Source organism: Melopsittacus undulatus, chromosome 7 (genome assembly GCF_012275295.1).
Source record: "Melopsittacus undulatus isolate bMelUnd1 chromosome 7, bMelUnd1.mat.Z, whole genome shotgun sequence".
NCBI classification, from domain to species: Eukaryota; Metazoa; Chordata; class Aves; order Psittaciformes; family Psittaculidae; genus Melopsittacus; species Melopsittacus undulatus.
The window spans coordinates 61111747-61131928 of NC_047533.1; the positions used below are offsets into that span (position 1 = coordinate 61111747).

Genomic DNA, 20182 nt, shown 5'->3' on the forward strand with positions numbered 1-20182 from the left:
GTTACCGTGAAACCCGCGCTCTGGTTTAAGCGAGCTTTTTGTTTCCTTCTCTTCCATTTCGACAATTCAGATGGGCACAGAGGTGTCCCTTGCGAGTCCAGGGCACCATGCCGTTGTGCCTTCTGGAGCAGGTGCATGCATTTCTCTGCCCACAACCGTGACAGTGTGGCTGAGATTCCATTATTTTCCCCTTTTTCTGTTTCTGGCCCACGTTTTCCTCCTCACGAAACCCGCGTATCGTTCCTGGCTGACCGCGTCGCTAACGGGAGCGACCAGGAGCGGGGCCGCAGCTCAACCGGTGCGGTGTCCCACCTCCCCCCCCGGCGCACTCCCATGTCCGGGCGCAGCGTACCTTACCTGTGCCGTCGTGCCGGCCGGGACCCTCCCTCCCCGTGTCCGCAGCTGCGCCGCCGCCTGTTGCGCTGCCCCCGGTGCCGTCCCGTCGGGCCCCGTCGTGCGGCCGCCGGGGCGTGCTCGGTTTGGTCGCGGCCGTGGTCGCTGAAGCCTGGGTTTGAGTGAGGTTAACAGGGCAGGCAAACGGGCCCGGCTTCCAGCAGCAGAACTCGGCCTCCGGAGGGAGGGAGGTTGCAGGGGAAGAGAGTCTGTTGTATTCTTTCCCCCTCTGTCATTAACACTTGAAGTAGAGTTAAACGCTGCAGAGCTCTGGATAATTTTAAGCAGGTTTAATAGGATTAAAACTAGATGCGTCCTGACATTAGAGGATTAAGACAGGTACTGCCCACATCTAGTCCTAAACAGTTTTCTTCCTGAAAGATAATAAAAATTACACTTCTTTTTTTACTGTTGCCTCTGGGACCTGTCAGACAGCAATGTGTGTCTCTTTCATTTCAGCTCCTGATGAGGATATACTTGTTAAAGGAAAACAGTCCATCAAGAGTCAAGTTTTAGGAAATCAGAACTCAGAGAGTGAGCTCCTCCTGGAAGGCGATGATGATATCATGTCATTCATGGAGGAAAGAGAAGTGGAGAACTTAACAGGTAACTTCAACTATCTGATTTTATCCTCAGCTTCTTCATGATTTAGGTTCTGCTCTCCCCTGCTCTTCAGTGATTTGTGGTTTGGGATACACACTGATAAATTGTTCCTTACTATAACTGGGTCATTAAGATAATTTTCTGTGCACCTCAGGTGCTGAGGGTGTATTTAAGGAGAGTTGTACATTTGCTTTCTCTGGCTTTCATATCTTCTTGCTTTTACAGTATCTGTTTTCTAAGAAACCTTCTTCAGATAAAGCAACTCTACCTTGGAAAGAGCTTCCTTGCTTTGTTTTTGACCTCATTACACTCCTCAAATCATTAGATCTAGCAGACAGTTAGGCAAGTGTTCTGTAATTAAAGGCTTTGTATAGCTTTAATTTTTTTTCCTGAGTCTGTACAATTGTATATCTTGGTTATTTACTTGGTTAAAGTATCTGTACACTTCCTGAATTTAAACCCTGGGTTTCAAACCCCTTGTCACTCCCTCCTTGAAGTCCCTTCTCCACAGACTACAGCCTTACTAGATTTCACTTCTTTCTTCTGAAGAAGAAATACTATTTCACATCTTTAAACTTCATTAATTTCACTCAGTTGCATGCAGCCTTTGCTGATGTTGCAGCCTGAATGGAGCAAGTCCATTCTGTACAGTTCAAAATGTAAACCCAGAGTAACTGCCTCAGTTCCGGGCTGGGGAGTTACAAGGCATCTCCATTGTTATTTAAGGAACGTGGGGCTTACAGAGAAAATGCAAACTTCTCTGTGGTGTTCTGCTTTCTCAGCTGGTATCCATGTACATTTACTTCAGAGAAAAATGTCTTTTCTTGGATAATTCTGGTTCCCTGAGAAGCTAGCAGTGTAATCTTACATTGATGCATATCTTACATATGATAATTCAGTGAAATTAGGGGAAGCAATTATTCATTGGCAGTTTGCTTATCCCTGAACTTCATTCCACTCTTTTTATTCTATTTATTTATTTATTTATTTATTTTTAAGCAGAGTAAAAATGCAGCATAATGTAAAAATAAAACCTGCCTATGAAGAGTGAAATAAAATCAAGTTATGGGAGAAAAATACAATGGCATTTTCTGTATGTGAATCTTTTTTTCCCCTTTCCACTACGAGCTTCCTTCTCAACAGCCTTTTATGTGTTTCCTTCTCTTCTATTATTCATTCATTGGCTTCAGTAATACATTCATACTGTAATAGAGGTGAAAGGGGTGTTTAATTATATAATCTCAACAATGGCAATAGGATTAAGAAGTAATCCTCGCTAATAAAGTGGTGTGGGTTAGAAATGAAGTGGAAATTGTCAGGGTTCTTCTACAGGACCTGGGCTGCCCCAGCTTCTGCAGCTGTCTGCTAGCCCTGTAATTGAATGTCTGCGAGTGATTGAAAAAATGTTATTTCTCCTCTGGATTACATGCTAATGTACAGAGGGCAAAGGGAGACAGCAAAAGAACACATAGCTGCTTATTTCATCCATTTGTAGGGGTGAGCTTTGGGAAATCATGGCAGTTCCACAGCTATCGCATGCCCATCTGCAAACACAATGTATTTGTACATTGGGAATAGAGGGCAAAGCTGCTCTGATCTCAGCAGAGCATCTCTTCTTTTGTCCTAGTGGCACACATTGAGATTGATGTGAGATTAAGGACCATCACCCTCCTAACAATCGATGGAAATGACAATTCATCTGAATTTTTTGTCAGTTATTCTCACGTTGATTACCTGAGCGTGTGTACCTCATTTATAGATGCTTTATTAAAACAAAATTGTCTGTGTCACTTTCATATTTTCCACTGTTTAACAAAAGTCAGATAATACTGCGGCCAAGTAACTTAATTTCCTTACCTCTTAATCAGCTGGATGACAAACCTAACCTGTTTTCTTTCTGGATGTGTTATTTTATATAATAGGTTTTGCATTGTCAGATCTATGCTGAACCTATTGTTTTCAGTAGTAGTCTGATTTGTCCCTGTGATAAGCCCTGTGGAGATGTGATTATTCCAATAAAAATTCATTCAGTTGGAAACCAACCCTCCAGCTGTTTACTCCCACAGTCCCTGAGCTACACTAACATTGTGTGGAATCCTTGAACAATATTTAATGTGAAATCAAAAGCATCTTTAAAACAGTTTTCTTTAGGCTCCGTAACATTGTGTAACCTTCACAATAGATTCGTAGCATCCATGAGGGAACACTTAAGTTAGACAACTTTGAGCCTCGACTGCTATGTTCATCTCTGAGGAAAGCTATTGAGACTCTCCAGTACCTAAAGAACATATCTGACAGTAAGATTTTAAGTGTTCATGTGTGCAGTCTCTCTATTGCGTATAACAGAAGGTATGCAACACTGGAAGTTTCTCGAAAAGAAAAGATGTCTGAGTAAAAACTGTATACTGCCATGCTAAAGCCAGCTCTGGCACGTATAATGTATGCATCAGTTTGCAATTGTAGCTGCTGCAATGTTAGGCAGTGCAGAGACACTGCAAATCTATTGCATATGTTCTTTTCCAGGATAAAAAGAGGTTTGCTTTCTAAGGAAGAGCTATGCTCTTTGCTGTATTTATTTTAATGTTACAGGATTGAAAAGCAAGTAATTTACACTCATGCTGTTTTCTCACTGTTTGGCAGGTCCAGTTGCCCTAAGCACACCAGCCCAGCTTGTGGCCCCCTCAGTAGTAGTGAAAGGCACTCTTTCCATCACTCTTTCGGAGCTCTACTTTGAGGTGGATGAAGAAGATCCCAGTTTTAAGAAAATCGACCCAAAGGTAAGAGATCATTGACCCTGAGCTCTGAGAGATGATGACAAATTACTGAGACCTTTAATTCTTCATTCGACTTCCTTTACCTCTATTGGCCTGCAGTGTTCCAGCTTTAATAAGTTTGGGACTGACCACATATGTTACTGAACTTCACATAGGTGACACCTCTTTCCCTTCTCCTTTCTCTCCCCCTCCCACAATTCGACCCTACTTGAATGTTAATTGGCTTGCTGCAAATAAAGCTCCAGGGAGGCATCTTAAATAAAGACATCTTGAATCACAGGCCTGTGTGAATAGTGGAAAGTTCAATGAGGCTTTTAGCCCAAATGCTGTGGTTTACTTTCCTATTTTTATATAATGCCAGTGTAACATAGTGCTAAACTTCCTATACTTGTAAGCCTTCAGTGCTTCTGTATCATATTATTCTATAACAGCTTTTACAGGGCCTGTTAGTATTTATTGTGCCTAAGCAGAACGCATAATCGCCCTCTTAAAATACGTTCCTGAACTGACTTGCTAATTTCCACAAACTTTATTTGCTCTGAGTTACTTGATTACTAGTATTTTTGCTTAAAATAAGTAACCTTCAGTAAAATTCCTATTTCAAAGGCAGTATATTGTGCGATTAGCTTAATAAGCTTGCGCTTGAATGTTTTCTATAGTATGACAGCATTTCATTATTTATATATGTATTTATATATGTAGCATTTACAGTATTACAGCAACATTTCAAAAGTACAACACAATTGGTAAATAATTCTTGCATCCCAATTTAAGCACAGTGATGGCTCTTGGGTTTTTAGTATCTGTTTTATAGTAAACAAGGTAATTTCTTTGTGAAGGTGGAAAAAAGTCACTGGAAGTAGTAGTGGATTTCTGCTAGTCTGTAGAGAATACCTTGTGTGTTAAGCGCCGGTTCAGTTCTTTGTTCCTACCAAGTAAATTGCTCTTGCCTGTATTAAAAATGGCATCAGTGGGTCTGAAAGCTGACAGTATCAAATCCTATCAAGGAATAAATTTAGTTTGGAAAACAATGCTCTCAAATTCTTAGAAGTAGAATTTAATAGATGTAATTAACTAGAATTGTGATTTTTTTATGTGGTACCATAAATGAGATTTAACTTTTGATCCTGAAGTTTGGGTTTTTTTAATTTTTATATTCTGGAAATCATTTCAAGTATGAGATAGCTCTTAAAATTTTGATATGCTTACTCTTTCCATAGTAGTTTTTCAAAAATATCCAATGATAAAAAGGTTATGAATATAAAATGTTAAGACAGTTTGGTATGTTGCTGTATTGCATTTTCCACCTAAAAGGTCCTGCTTTGTATTGCATTAGCATGAGAAAAGTCTTACAGATCTGCATTACTCTGCATTTTTGTTTTCCATGGTTAGCACTTTGAGTGTTTGAGTACAGCTACTAATTCTTACCCTTCCTGTTAATGTTTTATGGGGACGCTAGCATGCAACATATGTTCAGCCTGCTTTATTTTCTCTTTTCAAGTATTTGGTAGCAGTTGTTTTCTTAACAGTGAGTAGGAGTTCTGGTTTGGTTTGACTCTATCTTTAATTCTGTGTTGGAGATACTTCTTTTTGTGGGGGGCTCGTACAGAAGGAGGAGGTGGTTACATGAAATGAAGGCTACACCTCTTAGATCCTGTTTGTGATGCTGCATTACCTTAGGTATTAAAAGGAGGGAAGAAATACCTTTTGGAATGTCTCGGGGGGGAGGGGGGGGCTAAAAATCAAATTCGGTATTTTTATTTTAAGAAACAAATAAGCTTGCAACTCGGCTGTCTTTCAAGCATTAACGCCTCCCTGCCCCACCCTCTGCTTAAGTTACTGTACCTTGATAGTGGTGACTATCAAGACTTATCTATCAGACTAGAGCTGCTGTAGGAAATACCCCTTGGAAAAGAAAAAAATCCTAATCCTCTGTAGCTCAGCGGGCCTGTTTAATTAATGAGGCTTCATCTGTTTGATACATTTTAAGTTCCTTGTATATTTGTATAAACTACCGAAAAGAAAACATTTTGACAAGTTCCTGAAGAAAGACCTGCCATAGAGATAGCACCGGCCCCGATAAGATCGGCGTGCGCTCTTACTGGGGGTCGGTCCCGAGAGGAAGGGCTGGCCCCGCGGGCTCAACCCTTTCTTCCTGCCAAGTGAGCTGGGGAAAGCGCTTTGAGGACCCCGTAAGAAACTTGTGGAGCACCCCCGGGTTTTAACGCCCCGGCTGGAGAGGCTCACGGCGGAGCAGCCGGGGTGCCTGGAGATGTCCGGGGTGCCGGGTCCGGGAACGGTGTCCCCAGCGGCTTTCGTAGCTAGAAGTTCATTTCCCAGGCTACTATGGGACTTGTTCATTTCGTTTGGAACTTAAAGACAAAAGCGACTCTAATTTGAATGGCTATTTCTTTCCGGCTCCGTCCCCAAAGAAACGGAAGTAGTCCTCCCTCTCGGGCAAGAACTTGTATTTTTACCTCCTTTTTCTCCCCCCGAAAGGACACGAAACTTGCTCGAAATACTCCGAGCTGAAGCCTTTCGGGCGGGTCGAGGATTAATGCCGCCCTTTTAAAAGCTTAGAAATGCCCTTCCCGTTAAAAAAATATCCTACCAATATTTCTAAAGCATCCTGAGGAAACCTAAAGCGAGATAGCTACGGCACGAAATACGGGGCTGGGGACTCGGGGCTTGGGCGGGGAAGGAGGGTCGGGTGCTTCCCTTACGGTTTACGTACTCCTCCGGCTACGCGGTTTTATGCTGTACTTAAAAATCTGGGGAAAACAAATGTTTGTTTAAAAAAAATATCGACCGGTTGCTGTAAAGTGCATTAATTATTCAGGGTAGATCTATACTTCCTTCTTGTCAAAGCCAAATGGATAGAGAGTGCGCTCACTCTGGGAAGCGAAAGCAAATTAGAGATGGGTTTTTAAAACAAAATACAAGCGCTTGAGGTTTACCTTGGGGTGGGGGAGAGGAAAAAAAAACCCAAACAACCAAAAAAACCCAAACAACCAAACACTAAAGAAAACTGTAAGGAAAAAAAGCCCCAACCCAAAGCTAACGAGCGGAGAGTAGGAGATGGCAGGCTCTAATTCTGCCTCAGTTCTGAGGAGCTGCTGTGAGACGCTCCACATGTTTTCAGGCTTTAGAGGGGAAGCTTAAAGTCGTAGAAATAGAGCAGATGTTGTCACATGCCAAACTAGAGAACAGATAGATAAGATTATTGTTTTCTTAGACTCACTATTTTAATAAAAACTAGAGGAAAGTTTAGAATATGCCAAGCTAAGGCTTTGGCTGGATGTTCCGCTCAGACTAACTTTACATCGAGTGTTTCCATTTCTCTTAAAGATTTTTACTTCTGAGGTTCAGGAAGAGTCTACTTGCCTGAATTTTAAAACCATTCACGAAAAGTCAGCTTAAAGTTAAAGTAATATTTTTATTACTATTTGCAACAAGTCAGTTGTGGGGCACATAATCTGACCTTGGCACCGAAATACATTTAACATCAGTAAAACTTTTCTTTTTTTTTCCTTTTTTCTTTTAAGGGAGATTTGTACATATAGTTAAATAATTTTTCACTTGGTGACAACATTCAGGCAAACAAGAGAGCATAAGAAAAGGACTATACATGGATTGGAAAATGTACCTTTCGGGTTTCGTTTGGGAGTTGCAAAAGTCCGATTGCTTCTTTTTGTGACTTAAAAAATTCACATGGAAGGGCGAGAAAGGAGGCTCTTCCCTTCTTCCGTGCAAGGCGGCGAGAGTTTATTTACGCCGGGAAACCCGTCTGCGAGTTCTTAAAGGCCGAGCTGCAGGTGGGCGCGCTTCGTTCGCCGCCTTTTCCCGTCGTCGTTTGAGTTAAATAGAAAGTTTTTAGGCGCCGTCGTTGTTTGCGGAGGGCGAGTTTTGCCGGCGGGGGTGTGAACCCTATAGCTTGTCGAGGCTTTTGGGATTGGTGAGGATTTCTCTGGCTAGCCTCCAGGTCTGTTTGGCAGCGCTTTCCAGGGCCGAGTGGGGTTTGCCCTGAAAGAGGTCTAGGTTGGGCAGGAAGTAGTGGGGGCAGCGCCGGCACTGCAGGCAGGAGATGAGCTGCAGGAGGATGCCATTGAGCCGGTCGCCCAGGCACGCCTCGTCCCAGTCGGTCTCCCGCGGGTGCTTCTCGCACTCGTACAGCAGCAGCGTCTTCATGTGGTAGTTATTGAGGGGCTGCCCCGGGAGCTCCAAATGCCGGTCGCGCAGGGTCTTCAGCACCGAGAGGCACTTGTTCCGGCAGCCGCCCATGAGCAGCCGGTTCTCGGCTTCGCCGAACTGCAGCACCCAGGCATCGCTCTCGGCCGAACTCTGCTTGCCCGTCAGCGAGTAGCACTCCTTGGAGAGCAGGTTGAAGCCCTCTGCCTTCACCTCCGCCACCCGGTTGGGGCCGGGCCAGGGGATGTGCGGCATGGGCCACTGCGCCGCGCTTCGCGGCCAGATCCCGGTGCACTTGAAGGCGGGCGTGATCTGCACCACGTACCGCTCCCGGATGCGGAGCTTCACCTCGCTGGTGTCCGCGATCATCTTCACCACGTCCCGGTAGCTGCACTTGTCCACGGCCTGGGCCACCAGTGTCTGGAAGCGGGAGCGGATCTTGCGGGCGGACAGGTAGCCCGAGGCGGTGATGAACTCCACCCAGAGGGACATGCTGCGCTTGCGACCGTCGCTCAGCTTCAGCACGGCGCAGCCCGGCAGGGAGCCGTCGTCCACGAAGTTGAAGACGCCCATCTGGTTGAGGTAGAGCACCACCTCGAACTCGGTGGGCGAGATCACCTCTAGCCCCTCGTAGCGGGCGTCAATCTCGCTCAGAGAGCTGATGAAGCGCGGCTCCTGCACTTCCACCTCCTTCAACACGTCCGACACGACCTTGCACACCTCCCGGATGGTCTTGGCGATGGCCGCCTTGCGGGCCTGGCACCGCTCCGTGTAGTATTTGTTGAGCTGGTAGACCAGCTTGGCCTGCGCGGCGATCATGTTGGGGCACAGGTCCGGGCTGTACACCGGGCTCTCGCAGTACGTTGAGGGATCCAATGCTTTAGCGGTGGCTGCAGCTTTGCGGAGGGCACCGGCCAAATCGCAGACCCCCACCCCCTCCGGGAAGAAGGCGGCAGCGGCGCGCCGGGGAGAGCAATTAACGAAACCGGGGCGGACGACGAAGCACAAAGGAGCGAAGACGGCGACGATGAGAAGTGCGAACCGCAGAGAGCGTGGACGGCGCGGGCTGGGCAGCGGTGCCGGAGCAGCGGAGCTCCCGGAGCGCCAAGTTTCGAGTGGCGACGGGGGCAGGGAGCTCTGCGCTGTCTCTGCGCTCCGGCGCCCACCCCCCCGGGCAGCCACAGAAATACTGGTTCAGTAGTTCATGGAAAGAAGAAAACCACCAGCACCCGAACGAACTTCCCCGGACTCGCAGAAGGTCCCCGCAGCAAAGCCGGTCGGCGGCGAAGTTTAAAACCGTACACGATACTAGAGGAGGAGAAGAATGCGAGCAATGCCCAGAGCGGAAGAGTGAACTCTCTGTCTGTCTGTCTGCCTGCCTGCCTGCCTCTCTCTCTCTTTCAGTCCGTGGTACCGCCAGAGATGTGCATGAGTTTGGCTGCCGCTCGCTCAGACTGTCAGGGGGTGTTGTTGATTTCCCTTTTCCTGCTGGAGGCGTTGTCTGAGCCCGGCTCTGTGGCTTTCTCTATCTTTACGCGCAGACGTGTGCACTTGGTCTGTGATCGCTCATTCCTGTCCTGCAGCTCTATCTAGGTTGCTTTGAGATATATATATATAGATAGATATAGAGTTGGTTTGTTTTTCTTTGCACAGACTGTGTTTTATCCTGAGTGGGAGGAGGGCGCAGCTGCTGCGCCCGGGATGGCTTCTCCTCCCCCTCCCCACCCCTGGAAGTTCGCTCCGAGGCTCTCACTCTCCTCCTCCTCCTCCTCGCCGTGTGCCCGTCTCTCTCCCCAGTGCCGCCGGGCCCTGTAGTTTATGAATGGGGCCGGGGCCCGGCCGGGGGGCGGAGCCCCGCCTCCTACAATCGCCGCCGAGCTGTCAGCGCCGCGGCCAATCGCGGCGGGCGGCGGGGGCGCGCACACGCTCCCGCGCGTTCACTCCGGCTTCCTTCCCCGGTGGCGGTGGGGTCGTGGTGTCCGCCTGCCTGCTAGCTTGGTGCCGGGGCTGACCGGCGGTGTGTGTATGTGTGTATGTGTATGTGTGTATGTGTGCGCAGGGCTGCGAGCGTCCTGCGACGGGTGGGAAAAAGCGGCAACTTCGCCGTTACAGGCGAAGGTGGCTTGCGGCTCCCGTCGCTCGCTGCAGGGAGGCCCAGCGGCTGTGCCGGTGTAAGAGTGGAAGGGAGGGAGAAAGGCGTGCCGGTGCTTCGCCGCAGGCATCAATCTTACTTCGCTAATGCCATGCTGCGGCAGCGAAAGTGAGACCGTCACCGGAGGGGAATTGCACACCTTAGTTTTACTGCTCGCAGTCAGGGCCGTAGTCACGTTAATTTAGATAAATCTGGTGCCATAAAGTTCTGTTCATCCTCCTAAAGAGCAGGATTGAGTTATTCGAAAGGAAACGATATTTTATGCAAGTTTGAATTAATAAGAATATTGAATGATTCGGAAGTAAAACCGTAGTTATGTCAGCTCGGAAAGAGCAGCTCGCCCGCTCTGCTCTCACCCCCGCAGTACCTGCCGTCAAACAACACAAGTGCCTCTCCTGCAGGAGAGAAAGGCGATGTCCACCGCTGCTGCACTGGGGCCCAGGGTGCGTTTTCCTACAGCGATTGCCCTCCCCTGGGCCGTGCAGCCCCGCAGTGGGTACCGACGGGCGGGCCGAGGAGCCCCAGGGTTGCGGGGCACGGAGCAGGCGGTGTGGCTGGACCCGGCACAGTCCCACCGCGAGTTCCTGCAGCCTGGCCAGGGCCGTGGGATTCCGGCGGGGCCGTTCACACGCCGTGCGCTCCTCCTTGCGGAGCCTGGCTTTAACCAGCTCGCAGCGGTGGGGCTCGGTTTCTTGTTCTTTCCTCTTCTCGCTGCAGCTGGCTGATTTTAATAAAGAAAATACCGCCGTCTGTTTTCCGTATGCATTTAAATTAGAAACATGTTTTGTGCCGCCCGTACCTCTGCGCGCTGGAAGAAGTAAGTACGGACCTGCCCGGCGCCCTTGGGGCTCCGTTCTCCCCGCAGCGAGGGTCGGCTCGATGCTTTACTGTGCCCGGGGCTGGGCGGGGGCTGTCGCGCCTGCCCGGCGGGCCGGCGTGCCCTGTGCTCGGCGGGGCATGGGCTAGCGGCCGTGTCAGGTGTCCTCGCTGGGCCCGGCCCAGTTAGGAAAGAGGCGAGCCCAGAGCAGGAGGGCTCCGAGGAGAGCAGCCTCGGAGGGATAGGGAAGAGAAGGGCAGGCTGCTCCGAGAGCTGAGCACGGTCTACAGGCGTCCCGGGGCTACAGCGGGGCAGTCCGCCCCGGGGCGCGGCGTCTGCGGGCTCTGCCCTGGGGACACCCTTTGCTTGCGAGGAGCGTCTCTCCTAGGGCTCGGCTGGGCGGGTGGAGCTGCGAGGGTCCTGCGCCTCGTCTCCGGATGCCCTCCGGCAAGCGGAGGAGTTAAGTGAGGGCTGGGGGTCCCTCTGACACTCCCCGCCGGAGCTCCCGGAGCTCTCTCGCAGCCGAGCTGGCGCTTACCCGCAGTCGGGCGAAGAGGGGTGGTCAGAACGACCACGAACCCGCCGAGCATCGGTGGCTCTGCGGGGTTTCGCTTGCAGCAGAGAGCGGGGGTTTTCAGCGGCTGGGGCGCTGAGGAGATGCCGGAGCCGTCAGGCGGCCCGGGCAGGGGTGGGGGGGACGCGCGTTCTTGTTTTCAGCATGGAAGTACAAGGAGGGAACGATTCCCCTCCCACTCCCCCCGGTAAAGTGACTAATGATGGAGCGTTACTAGTGTTCAGATTTAAAACAATTCATTACCAATTTTCCCGTCTGAGGTTGAAGCCCTAGTAAATAATAAATCAGCGAAACAAAAGCCGACTTTAATTTATTGCCCCAGCGCTAATTAGAAACATCATTTGAGCAATAAACTTAAACACTTCCAGCAAATAATGCACGTGAAACCCTTCTCTCCTTCGTCTGGGCGTTTGTGGCCGTACTGCATTAAGACTAGCTTCATCTGTGGCGGAATTTGCTCTCGCCGGGATGAATAATTGAAAGAGAACAGGATCCGAGGAGGCTATAATTGAAGAGCCCTTGTCACCTCTGCTTTTATGTATGTTAGCGTAGAAGTCCATCAGCAGCTCCTTGATGGTGTATAAAACGAAGTGGCAGCCCCTCCAGCAGCAGGAGATACTGTATTCTATTAAAAGGACCGTGTGCGAGTGTGTGCTGCAGAGAGGGGGAACTCCGGGCTAAAAGCCACTTAAGTCTTCAGACCGATTGATCTGTATTCTCTCGTTATAATCCGCCTCATCATACTTGAGTTAATGAGGCAGGGGCGGGGGTGGTCTGATGGGCCTTGACAAATTCATTAGGGAGGCTGCGGGACATTTTATTTGACTGTTAAACATCGTGTTTGTTTGGTTTAAGCAGTGCCAACATCAGCATGCCGCTGCCTGGAGCAATAGCGATTTGTTAGCAAGGGCTGCTGTGAAAAGGCACTTCCCAGTCCAGGGGACCGGGTGTGTGCAGAGTTGTCGGCCCCGCTCCCCCCCCCCCGCCCCGGGCCGTCTTCCCGGTGCTATGGGCAGCTCCGCGCTCCCTCCAGGCGCACACGGGCGGGCAACGGGATTCCCGGCCGGCGAGGTCGGCGAAGGGCTGCTAGTGAATGCGCGCAGCCTGTTTTGTTTGTGTTCCGTCTCCCCCCGAGAATCCTATTTATTTGTATTAACCCTTACAAGCCAGCAACGGGAGAAATCTGGAAATCAACTCGGAGTTTCCTACTGTGTTGTGTGTGATACAGCATACATGCATTCGCTTGCCTAACCAGCTTGTTAATGGCAAGTATTAGCTATTTCAGAGCTTTTTTAATTCTCAACGATGTATTTTAAACTTTCTATAACATGCTACTGATACAAGGTCTAGTTTTAAAAGCAAATCAAAGTTTAATCAAAGTAACTTGAGTCTAGTAAAGAATTTCTGCCAAATCTGCCCTTCTCCCCCTTTCCTCTCGTTGAGGGGGAAAAGTAAATGCAGGAACAGGTGCTCCCAAAAGGAGTAAGTATTTTTATGAATACCTTATGAAATATATATGTGTACATATGCACTTTGTTCATGGTAGCTTTGTAGATGAGCTCCAGCTAGTGTTTCATTATTGTCTAAGTAGCTGGTTTTCTCTCTCATTTAAGGGGAACAGTTTTGTGGAAAACAGAATAATTAGTCTGCTCATGGAACTTAACATCGTAGGTTTTATTTATTTTTTCTCCCTGGAGATCAGTCGTCAAACATTCTCAGCTTTAAGTGTTTTGTAGGACTCTGCTTCCATTTATAGCAGAACAGTATGGGAAAAGAGCTAGTGCCCTTTGCCTGTCATTTTCATACATTCCTGCACTGCTGATGGAGCTTGAACTGCTGCAGGGAATGTATGAATTTGAAAAGAAATGAGTCAGTAATGCATGTTGTGTTTCTCCACAGCAGAACTGGGTTAATACTTACAGTGAATGCTGCTGTGAGGTTGACAGATAAAATTCTGTTTACTTTCTATAGTATAGTGTGTACTTTTTCTTGAAAGTTGTGGTTTGGCTTTACTATCCGCCAACCTGTTCTAAGGACTGTGTTTATTAAGCGAGTTGGTAGCACACACTGGGGGAGAAAAGATGGTTTAATTTCTACATGTGCCATTAATGCATCTCATCTGTTAAGAGTGTTGCATAAATCTTGTACTTTTTTCTGTGAAGATTCAATAATATGGTAATTAATTTATACATGTTCCTAAGACTCCCTTAGCTTTCATTACTGCAGCAGGAAAGGGCAGGGTTCCAATTATTCCTTTAAGTACCTAATTTTTACTTTCCTATTGAGTCTTAAAATGTGAACATGTCCATATTCTGGTGCTCAGCCACCAGCAACCTGCAGCTGAAGGCTTTCTCTAATGCTTTGGATCTTGTACTAAAGGTAGTGTCTTCTCTTTTCTCATAACTGTGACATCTATTTGCTGTAAGATTGCTTTGGGTGCTAAAAACTGGTTTGTAAGTTTGTGTTCAGTAAGTTAGCAATTAGGGAAAATGGGACATGTGCACTAGAAAAGAGCATTTCTAGTGCCGTTGTAGTGTTCTTCTCTTGTTGAAACTTCTTGTGGCCCTTTTGTTGTGTTTGGATGCAGTTGGGGTGGATGCATGCTATTTTATCCAAGAACAAAGTTTGCAAATGTTGGCTGGACTTCATTCACAGTAATTTATTAATTACATTCATAATATAATTTATTTATTTATTTATTTTCAAGTAGGAGAGTACATAACATTCTGAGATTTTGTTATTTTGACCTCCAGTTGAATGCAATAACACTTACTTGCTTGAGAAAAATGTGAGGTGGGTTACATAGATTATGTCTTGTCTGGTTCTTAGAAATGTTGTGAGGCTAAACCAACATTTCTTTTGAAAATACAAAAAATATGAAGATATCTAAGCAAATTCCTGGAATTCGGTAGCTATCAATTTACAGGTGTTTGGCTGCAACTTTTGTTTTTAGTAGCAGGATGATTGCTGTTCTTATTGTCTTAGATGTTCACGTATCTGTGCATAAGCATAAATAATTGTGGCAATAATAGCCTGCATGGTTTTATTGGTTAAATGATTATTTTAAAGATCAAAACTTTACTGTAGCTAGTCAAGATGAAGCATATGTATAATTAACTTAGAATTCTCTAAACTATACCCTTTAGAAATGTCATTTCTAGCTCCAGAAGTGCAAGCTTCTCATATATGTGCTTACATTTTATAAAGTACTTTCTTAAATACCACATAGAGCTATGTGAAATCCTCTGCTCCTCACCAACCACTGTACAAGTTCCAGCCTTTCAATAGGTTTCTGTGAGTGCAATTTCTAAGGAAATGGGTGTGGAGGAGGGAACAGAAGGGGCTCAATCTTCTCAGTAACACTGGTGACCAGCATGGAATATATCGAGCTGCTCGCTTGCACTTTCCTTGCCATGTTTTAAGATGATTTTGTTTTGACTTTGGATCAAAATTTTAATTTAATAATAACAAGAAGAATAATAAGAAGAAAAATCCTGATTGAACAGTCTTCTAATTGTTCCCTCATTCTGATATAAGTTTAAACGCACAGAGCCCTCTACTTTTCTGTGTATTGTACTTCATAATATTAAATTTTTATCTTTTGAAAGTACTGCATTGACATAAAAGTAGTGTATTACTAGTTATAAAATTATTGCAGGGATTTTGTTGCTAATTCTGATTCTAATGAGAGAATCAAATCATAGCTATTCCTATTTTATATCTTGCTGTGCATATCTTATTTCAAAATAACTTTTTCATGATAATATGCTGCTCTTTTTAGTTCTTATGAATTAGGTAAAACTTGTGTGCAAAAGAGTTCAAGGTACCATCTCCCACAGCTGGGAAGGGGAAACCGTATTGGCTCAAATAATGTATAGAAGCCATCTGCATAGTTTAATTGAAATAATATTCAGTGATCTAAGGGATGGAAATTGTTCTTTTTCTTTAAGCATCTGAAATAAAACTAGGATGTAAAACAGCTGTCTTGGCCTATGGAAATCAAGGTTCTGCCAGTCTGTTTCTTTTCTTCATTTTCTACTTCTATCTTCCTTTATTATCTTTGGATCCCAAGGAGTCTTTCTTATTTTCTAACTGGTTTTGTCTGCAACAAGGAGCTAGGTTGGTGGGTTTAAATAGACTTTGGATAGAGTGAAAAATCTTTGATCTATGGCTATGACTGCTTCCAAATGATTTGCTTGCTGGGACTGGACACTGTCCATGCCCTTTCACTTCACTATCAGATAGGCACACAAAAAAGACTTGACATGCTACCAGATGCATAGTTAATCATTGCATTAGGTCTGTAAAGGGGTCCATCCAGACTCAATTAGGTCTACCATTTTTAACTGATGTTTGCTCTGTAGTTTGTTTGGCGTACAATATTAATTCTAACTGCTGTTCTGTTTACTTTAAAGTGTTTTAATGCAGTTTTTTTATTTTCAAGGAGTCTTCTGCATTTATTCCATCTTACATATATTTTGATCAACTAAGTGTTGCAATATAACAAATACTGTTTCAGTTTAACATATTATCTGAAGCTTTAATTGATTTTTTTTGTCTTTTTGTAATTTAGCTGTTTTCTTACTGCTGATTTCTGAAAGTGCATATGAAATAAGCTAAATGCAGTGACCGCATGTGTTGAGGAGGTGTTCAGAAGAAAAGCTTATGATGGTATCTAGAAGTTTGAAACCAAATCCTAGACTTTGAAAACGAGACAGCAGCAGTTTTCCTATCATTTATTTATGTAAGAGCTCATTCTTATATCTGGCAGTGCATGCTTTTGTCTAAGAAGGATATTAAGCGTGCAGGAGTTACAAAGGTTCAGCTGTAGGGTAAAAAGCATTAGGTAAATTATTATTCTGAATCTTGCCTGGGATTTCCAGGAGTAGTTTGTATGTTTACAGTGAAAGTTCTTAACTGTATGCACTGACTGAAGTGCACTGAAAATTCCTAGCATTCTCAGAGTTAAAAATAATAATAATGATTGTAGTTTGTAGAGAAAGCCAGTCCTTTCACAGCATGAAGAAGCTGGAGTGTTCAAATGGTATAAATTGTTGTGATTACACATGCTGTCTGTATTTCCCAGTAAAGCTTCTGTTGAGGATGGCTGGGCTATGGAAGAAGGAGGACATGAAACCATCATTGCTTGAAAATTGCTATGTAAGAAAGGAGCGCTATTCAGAGGATTTTAAAAACATTTTCATTTGGTTTTAATCTGTGTAATTATTTTGAAGGAAAGAAGGAGCAAGGCATTCAGCTGTTGTTTTGGTTTTTTAAATCTGTATATAGTTACTTAAGCTATTGTATTCAGCTTCAGGATATAGCTCAGCCTTTACTTTGTGTCTGACATTTCTTGCCTTAGTTCTTTGCCTTACGGCTGTCAATATTCTTTGAAGGAGGGCAGATGCACTAAATTGTAACATTTATCATTTGGTTGTAGTCACAGGGATATTCAGATATTGCTAATGGACTTACAAGACGCAGGGTGTATGAGTGAATACTACTCAGCTAGGGCTCTCTGGGGATTTTTAAATTATTTATGCCTACCTGCTGCTCCAAAGTACAGGTGTGTGTATGCGTGCATAATCCAGTAATGCTTGGTATTCATGCATATAAATATGCAGTGGCGAATAAGCCTAATACGAGAGCCCTTAAGAGGTATAGGCAGGTAGCTTTTCCCCATTCATCATCTTATCTTGGAAGTTCATTCTAACTGGCATCTGAGTGCCAGCACACTTATGAAAGGGAATTGTTTATATGTACTTTGGGGGTTTCCAGAGTGCGAACTTGAAAGAAAGTGGGACTTGAAATGCGCAGTCATTTGTGAATTTATGTTTTATCTCCCTTCACTTGAAAATTTATGAGGAGAGTGACTTAGGGTGCTTGCGTTGTGTGTTCCAGGGCTTGCCCCCACTGATAACACCCTTGTTGGCGTGAAAGTGCAATGCAAATTATGACAGTTACAACCTTCTGTTTTGTTTAACCTGTCAGTGTATTTCCTGGCTCAGTGCTGAGGGCAATGGCGTGTTCAGCTAGTTCCATATTCACCTAAACTTAAAAGGTCAGGTTTCTACAGGCAAGCCTAGTCAAAGCCTAATTGATGAGGAGGGCAGGGGGACAGAATTTACTGTTCTGTTGGCTAGTTTCATATCGTTAGGTTGTCCTGAAAGCATCAGGCAGTCACAGCCCCTTTCATGTAAGTGCTGACCCTAGACAGGAGCTGACAATCAAAGGAGGCAGCCACAGGAACCAGTGCAAGTAGGCTATTGATTTTTCAGTTAGGTCTAAGTAGTTTGTAGTATGGGTAATGGGTGACAGAGGCAGGTATGTCATTATCAATGAGCTCCAGAACAGTAGCGACAGCCCCCTCTCATATTTCCTTCAGCCCTGACAGTATGCATCCAGCAGTGGTCAATAAATCGCCCAACCTTTTACTGACAAGTGACTTGAGGTGGGGGTGGGAGTCAAAGAGCTAAACTTCTGTACTTGAACTTGACATGGATGTGGAGCAAGGATCTCGGCATCCGTGTTCCCAGCTTGTCAGGCAAAGAGCCGAGGAGAGCATAGAGAGCAAAACAATGGTACATGTGTGTCCGAGGAAGCTTAACAGTATTTTATACCCTCTAGAAAGTTAAAGTTTTTCTTGAGATCAAGTAGAATAGCTTAAAACATCAGCTTTCTATATAAACATGGTCTGGTTCAGTAGTTAATTTAGGTTACCATGGCAGGGTTTTGTTTTTACTTTAGTATTGCTCTGCATTTAATCAAGGTTATACTGCTATAGCAGTAGAACAATCACAGTCTGCCATTCAAAATCCGCTTTTAATTCCTAGTTTCCTCTTCTTAAATTTCATATATGGACACTATTTAAAGATATTGAAGCTTTCTTATAAGCTCAAAGTGCTAGCCGTACAGTTTCTGTTCTGACTACCAATGCTGTTTTGGGTCAGTAGTGGAGTACTAATACTTTAGGAAGCTAAATAAAGTTTTTATTACTTGGATTTTACTAGCTGTGGTTTCTGAATTTAATAGAGGTAGATCCAAATTTTAGCTTTACACTTAATTAAATTCTGAAAGATATTGGGAGAACATAAAAATTGTAATAAGTAGTGGGTTGTTTTGTTGTTTTGGGTTGTTTGTTGGGTTTTTTTAATATATATGCATACACTTGTATGGAAAATCAGTTAAATGAACTCAAGTACCTTAATCTGGATCTCCTGAAGTTTTTTAATGTTGTTACTTTATTTGAGGGATGTAAGTTTTCTGCATTTTTCCAGAAGTTGGAATTCAGTCAGGTTTTATGCTGTGCACAGATGTTAACAAAATACCATATGTTTATAATTAAAAAAAAATCTTTAGACAAATTGAAATAAAGCAGAAGAGTAAATGTTTTGAAAAACTTCCTTAAAATAACTCATTGCTATGGTATCTTGTTCAACAATGTTTGTAATGTTACACAGAGCAGGAATCTGAGACTGTGTACGTTGAATAGCTGCAAGGTATCATACGTGACTGAAACTTTTTCATCTGCCCGTAGCAGCTTAAGCCGTTTTCTTTGTGGCTGACTTTTTAACTGCAAGACCAATGTTGACACAGACTCAAGAAGTGAGGTTGAAATTCATCACTGGATTACAAAATCCTTTGATAAATATTTGTATAAGCTAAAAAACCTGAGGACCTGTATATTTGAAGCAGTTATAAAATTAATTGGTTATAAAAATCTGTGTACATATTGTTATGTTGCCTTTTGAACAGTGCTTTGGAAGAAGGGCTGGCTAGCAGTCTTCCAGAGGAGAAAAAAAACTATTAGTTGGATTGAGGGTGTGCTATGTTGTTTGAGGCCTTAGGTATTTAATGGGCGTTTTTCCTCTGTCAGCAGCTCCTCGTTTACCACATCTTGCAGGGTCTTTCCCTCCCCCCGACAAAAAAAAACGAGGTAAAAAGTACAGCCAGGCAGTCTAAATCTTATCTTTTCTTATAAACAGGTACAGCATCTTCTACTGTATTTTTAGTGTTGCTGGTATGTTGTGTTATTGCAGAAACATAAAAAGGAGCTGCAGAAAGGCGACAAATTAAATTTTCATGAAAGAAAAGCCTAATCAGCAGTGACAGGGTAAGAGAAAGATGATTGCCACTTGGTCATTGTGGAGAGGCACTTAGGCTTGGTGTCAGTGCTTCTGTTAATGATGACTAATGTCTTTCTTGGAGAAAACGCATGCTCAAACATGCTACAGTCCAGAAGAAGAACAGAGGATAGGCACTATTGAAGAAAAAGGCTGTGAATCCTAAAACAAAAGCTCAGGTCTTCAGATGAAAAGGCTGTGGTGTTTTTGCAGTGCTAGAAACACAACTGCAAAACTGTTCTTGTTTCACTCTTTAAGCAAAATAATAATAAATATATATACGAATATACACGTGCTTATTATGTGCTGCCTAGTATCGTCTGCTTTAATTAAAATAGAAGACAGAGATGGCACAGACATGTAAGCATGCTAGTCAGAAGTAAACAGCCACATTTCATTCCTCTTCTGTTAATGAAGCTTGCTTTCTCGAAAGAACAAAAGCTGCTGCAATATATTCTTTCCTAAGCACAGCACTATGTTCTGAATAAACCTTTTATAGTCAAACGTAAAATGACTCAAAAGACGCTTTCAATTTTTTACGCTTTGGCTGTTAGGTAT

At 44.5% G+C, this 20182-nt stretch overlaps 2 protein-coding genes across 4 annotated transcripts in view; one reads left to right on the plus strand and one right to left on the minus strand.

Moving 5' to 3' along the window:
• The window catches only part of LRBA (LPS responsive beige-like anchor protein), a 395364-nt gene that overhangs the window by 209528 nt on the left and 165654 nt on the right, over positions 1 to 20182 (plus strand). For all 3 annotated transcript variants that reach the window (XM_031046772.2, XM_031046774.2, XM_031046773.2), the window contains 2 exons: positions 853 to 999; positions 3637 to 3773. In XM_031046772.2, the coding sequence (XP_030902632.2) occupies positions 853 to 999; positions 3637 to 3773 (284 nt within the window). The remainder of the gene's footprint in view (positions 1 to 852; positions 1000 to 3636; positions 3774 to 20182) is intronic.
• MAB21L2 (mab-21 like 2) lies at positions 7698 to 8831 on the minus strand. Its single transcript, XM_034065031.1, has one exon. The coding sequence runs from the start codon at positions 8775 to 8777 to the stop codon at positions 7698 to 7700; it is 1080 nt and encodes a 359-aa protein (XP_033920922.1). The 5' UTR covers positions 8778 to 8831.

What these genes read in the sequence shown, in the direction of transcription:
- MAB21L2 (XM_034065031.1), bottom strand. Translation starts at nt 8,777, where the DNA reads ATGATCGCCGCGCAGGCCAAGCTGGTCTACCAGCTCAACAAATACTAC.